The sequence below is a fragment of the Lepidothrix coronata genome, unplaced genomic scaffold (genome assembly GCF_001604755.1).
Source record: "Lepidothrix coronata isolate B3197 unplaced genomic scaffold, Lepidothrix_coronata-1.0 Scaffold61, whole genome shotgun sequence".
Lineage (NCBI taxonomy): Eukaryota > Metazoa > Chordata > Aves > Passeriformes > Pipridae > Lepidothrix > Lepidothrix coronata.
This window is the reverse complement of record NW_016690241.1, coordinates 2,292,418-2,306,755: the sequence shown is the minus strand read 5'-3', so window position 1 is coordinate 2,306,755 and position 14,338 is coordinate 2,292,418. Positions and strand designations below refer to the sequence as shown.

Below are 14,338 nucleotides of genomic sequence, written 5' to 3'. Positions count from 1 at the left end.
CACCAACAGCCATCTTCAGCAGCACTTTTAATGACACTTCTCAATACACATAGATTTCATGTAAATTCTGTGCCTGCTTTCAGATCTTGCATTGGTATCCTCTGTTCTATGTGCCTAATCCCCTTCATTATCTCTTACTTCAGGTTACCTTTATTTCAAAAGCACTCCTACCTCCTGTTATCTTTAATCTGTTCTTTCCAAGTTTTAAGACTCTTTAAGGAGATTAGTCCTAAGAGGGTTTGTGGGTTGTTTGTTTTGGCTTTTTTAATAAGCATATATTGAAAAAATTCCCTCTAAATATAATTAATCTAAGTTTACAGATCTCTTTATCTTCTCTCTCCTTTTCCTCCTCTGTTCACACGACTCACCCCAACATCAAACCTTTCAGAGGCATTGCATGCCTCCCCACAGTCCAATTGCTTTAATCAGGATAGTTCGACAAACAGTGTATTTCCTTCCACTCCTCATATCATTCAATCTAAAGAAGATATCATCCTGCACAAAGTCTGCCATGCTTAATCTTCATGGCCACATAAATAAGTAAATAAGCAACTTCAAAGTATTACTGAAAACAGCTACACCACTTACTAAAGAATAAAGAACTCAAAATGCAAAGTTGAAAGTTGTTTCACTGGTATTAATGTACCAATAGAATTTACACAGAATAAGTGAGAAGTCATTGCAATTAGAGAAGTCTGCTCCTTTCTAGCACGTATCACTTCTTCACTAGACCACAAGATGTATTTAACATTCTCCTAATGAAGATGTGTGTCATTAAAACAGCTATAATTAAAATAGCACAAGATTTTCTTTACCAAGACAATCTACTAAAGTATCAGAGCACCTTCAAAAATAGCAAAAAAAAATAAATCTCAAAGGCCAAGTGCAATTTCTACCTGCAGTACTGTAGAAAAGCAGCTTTCAGTAATTTAGTCTTATCTTCTTGAGCTATAACTTCTAGCCTACTGGTGCTGTCAAATGCAGGACTCTGAAAAAACAAAGTAAAAACTTCAGCTGAAAGACAAATATTAATTTTCATTATGAAATGAAAACAATTTTTCTAAGTAGTAACAACACAGATTCAAATAAATAAATAAATAAATAAATGAAACTGCTTCCACCTGGAAGTAATTGTGTTTAAGTCAAATATAAGCCTCCAAGATACATTACAATGAAAGTCACACAGGAGGTTTGACCAATATTCTCACCAATTGCAAAGAAACTTTCACCAATGTATTCCACCAGTCAGATTTTTTATGATAATTATTTTGACATTCAAACCCACCATTTCTGACAGAATTTAAAAGGTACTGTCATCCACAATAACAGTCTAAGTGCAGACAAACCTAACTAGAGATTAGTTCATTAAAAGAAATACAGTTCCATCTGAGCAATCACACAAAAGTCTTCCACTAAAATGCTAGTTAATAATAACTAGTATGATTTTAAATGTGATTTAATTGGAATAAGGATTGAAGCTCACTATTACCCCATACAAATATTCTCTAATTTGTACTGTAACAACTTCTCTGTTTTCCCCTCTCACTCCAGGGACAACTTGGCAACAAATTCCACATACGTTTTAATTTGTTGTAAGCAAGAGCTTAATAAATGCATATTGCACAAAACACCAATAAAAACACTGTCATAACTTTTTAATAAGATTATGTTAATATATATATATATAAAACAGGGAATAAACAATATTTAGCCACTACATAGCCCTTCTCAGCTTAGCCTCCCAAGCATGATAAGAAAAAAGTCTCTCATATACACAAAGGAACAGACACAAAAGACTGAAGAAACCATTCTGATCAAAAAGGGAGAACATTGTCTGAGTCTCTGCATTAGTGTTCTCTCAGGCCTAGCGACAGAGAGTAATACACTTATGTGAAAAAAATATAAATTTCATAGAAGTTTCAACTTCAAAACAAAGGAAAACAAAAAAGTTACCCAAGCTGGCAGATGATGTAAAAATTCTTGGGTTTCGAAACTGCCTTCATTACAAGTGTTTGAGTTTCTGTTTTAAAAAAAACCTTTGAAACTCAAACAAGTCCGGATTTCCACAGTGAAAATTAAAAGGTGACAGAAAAGCATTTTATTTCTAGGCTGTTTTCAACCAGTCAAGTAAATAACCATTACCTCACTTCTTGGTCCAGCAATAGAAGAGGACAGGGCATCTTCAAGGTCTTCAGGAAGCACAGAAATGTTTTCTCTAGATAGGATAGTAAGAAGTCCACTTTTTTTGGCAAAGAAGATGGGGAGGCTATTACAAGAACCTGCTCCTAAAATGCTATCTCCTAAGATGAGAAGAGGAAAAAGAAAAGCAAGCATACGAACAACACTTTAATTAAGAAAAAACATGTAAAAAAGTTTCATATGCAATTATTAACTTTTGTCATCAACGAACAGTAACTGACAATTGCACTTGACATAGAAATTGTGGAACTATTTGCTACTGAATATGACTTCCAGATACTGCAAATGTTAAAAAAAAAAAAAATTAAAAAAAAAAATTCAAATTCTATGTAGGGACCGATGTGCCTGTCCTACTTGAAAATACCTTTGAAGGTCAAGGATGACACACTTAGAGACATCTGATACAGACACCTAGTATGAATTTTAGGCTGAGCCTCTACACAAAGTTAACTTCAAGGAAAAAAATAAACCCCTCACAGTGAATATTGGGGGGGGTGGGAAGTAAAAGTCCCATAAACAACCTTCTCATCCTTTAATATACCAAGAATGGGGATCTACCTTCATTTTCATTTGAAACACGTAGAGTTACAATACTGGATGTCACATCAGCACTTTCTCCATACATTCAAGGGAAATGCCCAACTTGAAACACTTAATAAAGGACCATAAATACGATATTGCTCTCTGAGAAATATAAATACTGGAAAAATATTCAGTTGGAAGGTATCAACAAAATGTGATCCCCCTCCCTAGCAAGTTACCTTGTATGCCAAATATGATTTTCTCCTGTGGTAAAGAAATTCTTCCAGTTCCAGTGGAACAAGCAAACACTTCATCTTCCTTATAAAGGTAAGCAGCATGGCTGAAGTAATCTGGGACTATCAGACAGCACAACACTTCATCTTCTGACTGAAAGTGTTAAATATGAACAATATCACATATATAATCAATATCTTAAAACAAACATCTAAAATTTTAAATGCTGATCCAAGTTGCCTGAATTTGTTTTAATTTTTAACAATGAGATATTGATGCAACTTACAACTTAAATCCCCTAACAAAATCACCTTTCTTCCCCTAAAACTTTAGATCCTGAGGAGTTTTTTCCTTCCATATAGTATATTCTTGCTAATTTCACACAGAGAGATAAGTAAACAGATCAATTATTCTACAGTTTTCACATTCTCCTTCCATCTTAAAGAGTTTTAAGATGCCATTACAAGCAGCTGGGAGAGGGGGAAGAGTGGAAGACGTTTACCAAAGAAAGGTAATGCCCAAGTTTATGCTTCCAGAAGACACAGCACAACCAACGTACTCTACAGACAAGCAACATGCCCTCCCCTCCCAGCAAGCCAGCTGCCTAGCATGGACCAAAACACAGGTCTCTTAATTCCTTGTCCTGAGACAAGAGTCTCAACAGAGTCTGAGATCTGTTCTAAATGGATTGCAAGAGTATACCACAAAATTAGTCTGTAGAAACTTTCACAGACAGGACAAAAATTAGGATAAATTAGTAGGAGTCAGATATTTAGACTTTTATTTTTGGTGCTTTTTTAATCTTATACTTTAAAATGCAAAGCTTAAATTTGACATACAGTTAGTATTAAACTTAAAGAGATGCTGGTACACATTTTCCTCAGAGTATTACAAACACATACTTCCAAGAGACATTTAATTTCCTTTAGACAAAAATCTGTCAGATAATTTATGTACAGGAATACTCTGAAACACTGTGCTTTCTTAGCTCAGTATCAGAGCCTTCATTAGCTTACCTGAAAAGATGGATTATACTGTGTGACTTCCACGACGACATCATCAGACATCTGGTAGCCTTTATCTTCTACTGTTATCAGAGTGTAGTAGACAAGACATGGACGATCTCCAGGATGCCATGCTGCAGCAAGTATGACCAGCCCATCACTATTCAACAACAGATATAACAGCATTGAGAGATTATTACTACACATTTTACTTGCTAAGACTCTACCACTCGAAAAAAAGATATCTAAGTACAATCTAAACTAAATATTTTCCAGTCTTGTAGGTTTTTTTAGAAAGAAAAATTATACTATTTGTTCTTCCAAGCTATTAATTAACAGTGTTCATATTGCAGTAAAAAACTGAAGCAAGGCAGTGGTAATTTTATGTGAATAAATTAAATACAATAGAGACTGAATTCTCTGCATTTGCTGGAACAAGTTACAGTTGCTTATTTGTTAACTTTGTAATATCAAGACAAAACAAATACCCAAACCTGATAAAATGACACTAAAAAGAGGAATGGAATTACTATCAGGTAAAGAATCTGTAATGCTAAAAAGATAATGATGGCATGAAGTATAGGATAAAAACCTAGTTGGCTTATTTTATGAACAGTGCCACTCCAGTAAAATTAAATTGCGATTACTTACATGAAATTTTTGCAAGAAAACAGATTCATCTCATTAATGTAGGTCTTACCAGATGCAAGTGTGCTTCCTTACCGATTCTGTTGCAAATCCATGTATTGTATATTTACTCCTCCTTTGATATCTTCATAGTTACTTTCAGATCCCTAAAAAACCAATACATCTGTCTTTTAATGATATGTAAACAGGCTTAATTAATTAAAAAACCACACAAATCCCTTCCAGGTGAGCTGGCTCTTACCCAAATTGCATCTGTAATATGTTCTTTCAGGATCCTGCTGATATCCCAGCTGAGAATATAACGTTCTGATGAATCATCAATCTCCCATTTGTTTAGATTTGAACTTGTTAGCATATAAAAGCTTGATCTCTCTCTATCCCAAAGAACACTGGAAATCTGTATTTTAAAAAAAAAAAAAGCTAAAAAGGTTAAAGCAAAGCCTTAATATTTGGATACAATAATCTAAACCACTCTCAGTCCACAAAAAAAAAAAAATCACTTCCTTGGCCAATGTATGCAAGCTACAACCAAGATGAGTATTATGATAACTTCCAAGAGAAGTCTTATTTTATAGATGTAACAACATCTATAGTAAGTACATTTCTCCTATTTTCTGCCAGCTTCTGAGGAGTTCATTGACAAAACTCAACGCGACAATCAACCCTTGGCAACTCTAAATCAGAAAAGTAGAATTACAGGTTATTGTTAGTTTGTTCAAGTTGTAATGAAGCTACCACTAAAAAGGGCAGGATTCAGAATCATGACATATACCCCAAGTATATACCCAAGAAGTATTATTACTTCAAAGTCTCCTTTAATTCGGATTTAAAGAGCAAGTCAGCAATCACCTTTACAAAGCACATAGATTTATTTGGTTTCCGTCTTTCAAATTCCAAAGAAATATAAGCAACATAAATGAGCTGAGTCTTACTTTTTTTGGTCATCATACACCCTTACAAAATCTTTTCTTTTTCCTTTCTTAAACCCTGAAGCTAGAAATTACAGAGAGAAATTAAAACAGATGAATGTTTTTCAAGCTTACCAGAGCATCATTTCCAGGAGACAATATACCCAGAAGAGAAGAAACTTTTCTACCAATTCCAGAAAACACGCCCTGACCCTGTGGAAGGGCATGCTGCTGAATCTTGCCAGAACTATCAGGTATCAACCGGACTAGCTGACCTCTGGAAGATGATAAAATAAAGCTTCCTCCCTAACAAAAAGAAAAAGCAACTACATTAAAAAAATAAAAATCGCATTCCTGAAAAAATTCTATTTTCAGTTAATAATCTTTACGTCAGCTCATAAGGGCAAACACTAAACAAGAACAAGATACAAAGCATCCTTAGTACTGAAGAGCTAACAAAGAAAAAGAAGCAGTTATCACATAAAAGGCAGTTTAAACAAATTTTCCTCATTATTCTCTATGTTTGAATCAGTGCAGCACACAGTTTACAGTACACTTTTTAAATTTTAAAATGTATTTTTTGAAAAAATATTAAAATAAAATATACTTAATCACTTTCTCACAGGCATTGCTACATTTAACATTCCCATGATTAGTTATTATTAAATAACACTGAACTTCCACGTGCTCATTTAAAACTCAAAGCATTACTAAACACGCCGTAACCTTTTCTTTTTTATTCAATAGCATCTTATCCTAGAGGACACTAATGTAAGTGACCTGCATAGCAAGACTTCCATCCATTTATGTCAAGAAAAAGACAAACATCTGACTAGTACTTAGCACTGGCAGAGACTCATTTTCTTAGCTTTGTATGATATTTTTATCCATGAAACTCAATTTCAGTTAAAAACGAGAACCAATATCTCACATAATCCTTGAAATCTAGCAATGAAAAACAATGAAAAAAAATCTGCAACATTTATTGCAGATTTAGGACTGGTAACATGGAGCATGCTCTTCTGTTTTTAGATTAGGAATAAACCAAGTATTTCAATATAAATCATACTGTTTATTATTACCTTTACTGCTGTCAGGAAACTGCACAAAGAGCCTCCAAAGTCTGTAAAAGTGTCTGTATAGGAACCTTCATGTGCAAGATTGGGCCAGTAGCGCACAGAACCTTCGCTGGTAGCAACCATTATTGCCAGAGACTGGAAGTGAAAAAAAAATTAACAGAACATGCAAGACAATAAGAATCAGATTGCAGCTTTAACTAAAATATGTTATATTACATATCAAGACTGTGGGTGACAAACAAAAAAGTAGTAAATACAAATGGATGCACACTGACAAATCTGGAACTGAATCACAAAAAGATTATGCAGCATAACTTAATTCATGCAGGGAATGTCATACTCGCTTATTTTGCTAATAAGAGTATTTTCTACTGGTTCTTTTTTCTGATTCAGGGTCTGCTACTGAAATGCAAGCCAAACTTACAGATGCAAGGCAGAAGACAGCCTGTGAGGAATTTCAGATGCCAAGAGTTACAAGCTACTATAGAAGACTTAAAATGAAGACTGTAATTTAACAAAGAAACTGCTCTAGTGTCATTAAGTGAAATATCAAATCACATGTTGGCTTTTCTCTTCATAAAGACTTAAGCCTCTAGAGTGCCAGCATTAAGGCTTCTAACTCAGGAATTCACCCAGGTGCAAAATTCAAAGCATGAAGCCAGAGACTGTGCAGGTAGAGATTTGGACAAAAAGCATTGTACCTAATCTACTGGTTTTTTAAAAAAAAAAAATAAAAAAATCACAGAACAATAGAAGAACTGTAGCTGGGAGTTGTTATTGAGCTCCTCAGAGTTTTCTAACTGATTTTTGACCAGACACTGGCCTTCATAAAGGAAAGCAGTTGGCTAATAAACATAATAATTGAAAAAACACCACAGAGTGCATAGTCCTTTGTGATTCCTGCCCATTATTTAATATTTTTCATTTTAGTGAAATATTTTCTACACTAGCATTTCTATATCACTCTCTAAAATCATAGTATCCATGTCTAGCTCACAAGCTGTAGAATTACATTTGAAAAAAAAAAATCTTGGTTTAGGTGTATTACTTCCTTATAAATTTCTTTTGGTGTTTGCCTCTCATCCATGTGTACTCAGAATTAATCCACTGCTGAACAATATTTTCAGCCAGCATGCATTTAAACTGCACTTGCTTTGACAGCATACTTGATTGCCCCTGTATTTGTTCCCACAATACCTCTTAGTCTTCAGTAATTTTGTTTGTTATGAAAGCATGTCAAGTAATCCTTACAAAAACTACTATTTAATCTGATCCTATAAAACGTAAATGGTGTAATTTGAAAGAACTAACAGAATTTTCTTTACTTCAAAAATATTTACTGCCAACTATCAAACCTGACCTTTTGAATAGCTAGCATACCACCAAATGTTTTCAAATAAGTATTTGATAAAAAAGTATATATTCAAAGTTATTCTAAAGGTGCTTTTAAACAACTAAAATTTAAAATTTGGTCACCTGCAGGGAAGGTGCTTCACCCGAGGAATTGAGACAAGATATAGCTGCTAAACTAGAACTCCATGGGAAGTCACTGGGTGGCAGCTGCAGCTCCTTGCACAGAGATAACTGGAAGAAAGAAAGAAAGAGATGCCATAATAAATATGGGACTGCAAGAATTTGTTCTTCTGTCACAAAGCCATTAGACTTTTTTACTCTCCTGAAAATTAAATTTCAACTAGCCCAGATACTGCGTAAGGGAACCAAAAGAACGTCACATGACGTTTTCAGCAAGGTTGTCACAAAAGCTAAAAACCACCTGCTTGTATTTCTATATTTTCAAATATAACTGTTTCTTTTTATAGTTATTTGAGTTCCTTATTATAGTATTCCTTATATATATGCAGACAGTGTGTATATATATGTATATAGTATTCCTTATTATTGTATTCCTTAATACAATATTCTAACAAGGCAACAAAAAATTAAAATTAAAAATTAAACTAGAAGCACTTGAGAAAGCTTACTAGGTACTAACAGAATAGAGAGGGGAAACACTCCTTCCTCCCCTACGCCCTCTCGAAGTTAAACAACCAGAAAAGTTTTAATCCCTTGAAAAATCTCTACAAGTACTAGAATGCATATACTTGACACTCCACTGTAAGTGCAGGACCCGTATAACTAAATTATATTTCACTAATTGAAAGATACTAATTTTGTAGCTACAGATTTTCTCTGACTATAACTGCTATTCACTGAAATGATGATGAAAGAGACGTTATCCAGAGGGAGGAAAAAAAATTCTTGACTTCAGAAATCTAGATGAAACATATGTTCAGCACCTCCGAAACTAACCTTTTTTGGGTTTTTTGACAAGTTGAAAATCAGACCCAGAATAATCTAAACCAACCTGTAACATATAACTAGTTTTTTACTCTCAAAATAAGATTTATCAAGACAATCTGACAAAAGAGCCACACTACTAAAATACAAAGAATTAACCTTAGTGTCAAGGTGACAATTAAAACTGAAGAGCTTGAATTTCAGTTACTGTTAGCATGACTTCATACCAACCCCGCTGCTTCTGGGGGAAACCAGACAAACTCCGGTTTATAAAAGAAATCTTGTTTAAAAAAAACCCCAAAACCTCACAACTGCATAACTTGTTCAGCTAGAACAAAATACAGACTTCCATTTTCACCTTTCAGTTACCTTAGCTACTGCAGACTGACCAATCTTCCAAATAATCAGCCTCTCTTTACGGACTAGCCAGGCCCATCCACTTTCATCCACCTGAACACTCAGCTGGTCATCAGCTACACAAAAAAGTAATTTTTTAAAAACATTCAGATTTTTAAAACACTGTAGAGCAATCTTTAAACCAGTAAAATTTCTTTCTCATTGGAAAATAACAAATATTTTATATTAAATTAGTTTCCATATAAGAATTTCCATCTATTTGATTAAGATATCAAATTACTACATGTAGTTTAAAAATCCATTTGACAAACACTCAACTTTTGAGATTGAAAAGCAAGACAATCCTAGAAGCTATTTCCATCAATTTAGAGCAAATTATAATAGCTTTGTAAATCACTCAGCAATTTTTAAGATGATTTTTAAGATACATATTTGGTTCCTCCTATCTACCTAAAACCCTACTATTAGCTTTCTTTATAACCTTGCATTTTACAATATATTGGTTCAATATATCTTATTGAAAGATATTTCCATGCATTCACACCCACATAGGTGCTATTACAACTATTGTTACTTAACCAACACGGATCCAAAGCAAGGCACAGACATTTCAGTTTCCACTGTAAAGTCAGGATTTAAATGGCATCAACAGCATGTTAACACTTCCCTCACCTATCAATTTTCCTAAAAAACCAAAAGATAAAATAAATTCTTACCATCAGCCTTTTTCAGGGCTTCCATAACCTTAACAGGCAGAGAGGATCCAAAAGCCTGAACATCGTAATTAATAGTCTCAGTTGCTGTAGGAAGCTGGATAACTCTGGTAGGAGTTGCTCTACAACAAAACAAAAAGTCACAGTTAGCTTTTTATTGTTTCTTCATCAGCTTCAGCAGACATTTACTTCGTTAGTATCTGTTTAGAAATAGATTTATGTAAAATAAACATGCTCCCTCTGAGAGCACCATCTAAAGCAGCAATTTGGTGGCCTCCTTACAAGTTGCTAGCTGTCATCAAATTCTTTATTTTTAAAGAATTGACACTGAATATGCAAGCAAACCAACAGCAGAATCACTGTTCAACTTCTCTACATTCTGGTTATCTGTAGTATAAAGCTATCCACAATGTCAGGAGAAGCTTAATAGAAGTTCTTCCCTGACTGCAGGGCCTACTTCCATCCCTAATTCTGACACTGCTGGGCAACAACTGTTGCACTGTGCAATACTTTAAACACTCATGGCAGCCTGGATCAGACTGCACTTCTACTGCCTTTATTTTAGTGTGGACAGTGCAATTCTTACCTGTTTCAAAACATAACTTATAAAAGCTACTTTGCATCTTTCCCCACCTTTTCTCTCCAGAATAGCATAGGCCCGTCTTGTCTTTTGAACATGATTAAATGAGCAAATTTCTCTGCTTTTAGAAAAACGCCCTCGTTTTATTTCTTCTCACAAGTGAAATGCTGTCACAGGCCTCCCAGTGTGAAATGGCAAGATATGATGATATACAGCTAAAGACAAGCCTGAAATCCAGTTTGCAAAAATTATTAAACACACCTGAAGTAAAAGCTCCAAAAACTGAAACCAGGCCATCTTGTTTATCTCAACAACAAATAGATGCTCCTAAGAAAAGAGCTTCTGAATCCCTCTGAAACTGATCTGAGGCTCATGTTGTTTCTCAGTTTTGATTTATATGGAAGAGAGAAGAGAGGAAGCAGGGTGCGGGGGGAGGAAGGGAAGGGTAGGGTGGGTGGGTGTGAAATGCCTAAACTTTGACTATTTTATCCTCTTTCTAAATGCAGAGGTTCCTATTATTTTCATATATCACACATGTTTCATACAGGGATACATTTGAGGCACTCTCAAATTCAAAAGCTAATAAGAGATAATTTATAACGCTGAACATGCAGTACCCTATATTTATAGTTCTAATGTACAATACTACTTTTAAAAAACCTTGAAACCATTCAACTATGAAATGTTTTGTCAGAATTTGTTATCACGAGAACAGAATATAACAGATATCCTACAAAGAATCTGAGAACACTCAAGAAACCATAGACCAAGAAAGTCTTACTACTCCAGCAGGAAAGTGAGCAAAAAAGAGTAAGTGTAGTTTAGTAACTCTCATAGGTTTTGTTTCTCTTTCCTTGTTACATTAAAAAAATCATGCCTAACAGTTTTATCAGAATTTTCTGGAAAAACAAATTAATTTAATACAAAACTGAAAATACTAAGTACTTAAGTTGCCAAAAACGTTTCAAAAATATCCCTGATCAAAGATTTCTAAATAAATCCAGCTGGGAAATAATAAGAAAAGTCTTATTGCAGAACAAACCCTGCATAAAAGAAAACAATAAGCAAAAATAATAAAGAAAGGCTAATTTATACAGTAGAGGAAAGGTTCCATTGTATAAATCCATACTGATGTCTAAAATCTTCAGCACTATCTTCAACGAAACCAACTTCCAGAGTGACAGTGTCTTGACAGTACAGTGTTATTTAGGATAAACAGCAAACAGAATTTCTGAGTTACTAATACGGAACAAAAGGCAAAACATAAAACATCATCATGACGACTCCACACAGAGCTTCTTGAGTACTCGAATGACCTAGCACGCACACTTTTCAAAAGGACACCGCAAACAAAAAAGACCAAACAACACACTATTGGAAAGCGACTTATGGGTGATCACGGATACAGATTATCTCAGAGTACATTCCTCCCCAAAAAAACAAAACCCAAAAATGGTAAACCCGCGTTCGCGAAACAGCGACGTTGCAACCTCCAGTGCCTCGAGCATCCAGCACCGGGGCAGGGTCTGCCAGGCGGGGCAGGACTCACCGTGCCGAGAGGGAGCCGCTCCTCCGCGCCGCCGGCGAGAACAGCACCGGGGAGGCGGCGGCCGCCACGACGGGCATGTTCTTCCTGCCGCCCGGCCGGGACAGAGGACTGGGGGCGGCGCTGCCCAGGGTCCTGCGGGCTGACCCGCCGGGGGTCCGAGGCGAGGCGGGAGCCGACGGGAACATGGCTGGGGATGCGGGAGTGGCGCCGGGCCCGTACTCCCGCCGGGCGCCGGCTGAGCGCGTCACCGCGGGGCGGGGACGGGAGGGAGGAACGGAGCGGGAAGCGCTGGGAGGAGCCGAGCGCGGCCCCTGCCGGGGAGCCATGGAAATCCCGCAGCACCCGTCGGGCTGCTCCCATGGGATAGCTGTCCCGGATCCCCAAGGCTGGGTTTAGGTGCCGTGTCTCACTGAACTCACACGGTTAGCTGGCACTAACCAGCTGGAGCGTGGAAAGGGGGTATGTTTCATATCTGTGGTAAATAACAGTCACGCACTACAACTATTCAATGGTATAGAAATAAGATTTTAGCACTCAAGGGGAACTAAATTTTCCTCACTGAAAGAAAACACTTAACGGCATTGGCTTGTATGAAAAAGAGCTTTCAGAAGGTAGGTACCATCCACTTGGGGAAGAAATTGAGTTGCATTATAGTATCAATAAAGCTAATTAGTTAACATCGAGGAGAAAAGGCAACGCAGAAAGAACCGTGTCTTGCAGAATACACCATCTAAGGAGTCTTTCTGTTGTGCCTTTTGCAATCGGTATGTCTGTCTCGTATTGGCCTCATAAGCCACCAGCGTGCCTGTAACAAATGTGGATAGAGCCTTCCCAAATCTTCGTTCGCAAAGCCTAGCCATGAAGTAGTTAACAATAAAATTAACCAAAACCAGCATATTCAAAAATTTCCTATAATTTTCCAAAAACATGTTCTTTGATTAAAGAGTCAGGTCTGTTAGGTTTTCTGTGTGGGATGTGGTCCAATATGACAGAACCCAAAATGCAGAGCAGATAAACTTGAGATGGTTAATGTGGCACGACTGAAGTATGAGGTTACCTGTCAGTTTAAGTGCTTTGCCTTTTTAATTAAAGCCATCTCCTTTTGCTTTGATTTTATGGGAAAAGCAAAATACGAAGATCTAGTGGAGCTTCACTATACTATTACATGAATGTAGGATCCTTCTGTATAGCCTTCTCTATACAGATGATGCTAAATCATCATGCTTCTGTCACTTCAGCGAGAAAAACAAACCAAATCAGGAACTGCACACATAAACAAGCATACAGGGAAAAACCTGAATAAAATTCAAGCTGACATCCACACTTCCCAATATCAATGAATAGTGACATTCAAATTATTTAAAAAACCCTTCATATGTTGTCACTAAAATATTTAAGGCAATGTAGCTTGAACAGTCATTTTTTGCTGATTGACTCCTGTCTACACATAGCTACACTTAATCAGGGAATTACTTGGCTTCTTTCTGTTGTCCCAGCCCTGTGTTAATATCTCCATCTTCAGGAGGGAGGATACAACTCAACATTTAAATCTCATTTTCAACACAGAAATAGTTTATGCTGATAAGGGTTAGAGACTTAACTGGTGGATTTTAAAATCACCTTGTGGGGTTTTGCATCTTCAGGGATTATACTGAAAGAGATTCTTAAATTAGAATCATAAAGCCAATTCTTCACTGCCAAATGTATCCTCCTGCAGTTATTTAAATTAATGTAATCCTCCTATTTTACTAGTTGTCCTTGAGAAGGTAGTTTACTAGTTGTTCTTTAAAAAGTAGTTAGGCAAAACTCATGATTTCTATGACTGAAAATTAAATTAAGTATACAAAACTGACATATGCCTTAAAAAAGGACAAAACCACACATTTGTAAGGGCATGTTCTTTTGGATGTCTTCTTAGAAAGCAAGTGAAACTAAAGAAATGGGAAAACAGAGAAGAGAAGAAAATGCATACCAAATTTTAGATTTTTCTATGCTGACTTCATATACTAATATACTTCCTTTGTCTTTATGTAAAGTCAGGTTTTTTGTTTGGTTGTCTTTTTTTGTTGGGTTTGGTTTTTTAAAGAACTTTCCTCCAACTCATGCTTTCATACTCTCTAAAATGTGTTTTTGTATGTAATTCTTTACAGTAACTGTAGGGGGGATGATAATCAAGTTCAGAACACATAAGCACATTTCAGAACAAATGGTAACTGGAAGGACAGTGCAGTGGAAGTCAGACAGAAC

General features: G+C 36.0%; 1 protein-coding gene across 2 annotated transcripts in view; it reads right to left on the bottom strand.

Moving 5' to 3' along the window:
- Window positions 1-12,290, bottom strand: part of NUP133 (nucleoporin 133) — a 33,284-nt gene extending 20,994 nt beyond the window's left edge. For both annotated transcript variants that reach the window (XM_017817590.1, XM_017817591.1), the window contains exons 1-12: window positions 12,092-12,290; window positions 9,966-10,084; window positions 9,262-9,365; window positions 8,071-8,178; window positions 6,598-6,729; window positions 5,651-5,821; window positions 4,849-5,004; window positions 4,683-4,753; window positions 3,972-4,119; window positions 2,961-3,108; window positions 2,143-2,300; window positions 897-988 (exon numbers count right to left, since the gene is read on the bottom strand). In XM_017817590.1, the coding sequence (XP_017673079.1) occupies window positions 897-988; window positions 2,143-2,300; window positions 2,961-3,108; window positions 3,972-4,119; window positions 4,683-4,753; window positions 4,849-5,004; window positions 5,651-5,821; window positions 6,598-6,729; window positions 8,071-8,178; window positions 9,262-9,365; window positions 9,966-10,084; window positions 12,092-12,276 (1,592 nt within the window). In that variant the 5' untranslated portion in view covers window positions 12,277-12,290. The remainder of the gene's footprint in view (window positions 1-896; window positions 989-2,142; window positions 2,301-2,960; window positions 3,109-3,971; window positions 4,120-4,682; window positions 4,754-4,848; window positions 5,005-5,650; window positions 5,822-6,597; window positions 6,730-8,070; window positions 8,179-9,261; window positions 9,366-9,965; window positions 10,085-12,091) is intronic.
- Window positions 12,291-14,338: the final 2,048 nt, after the last annotated feature.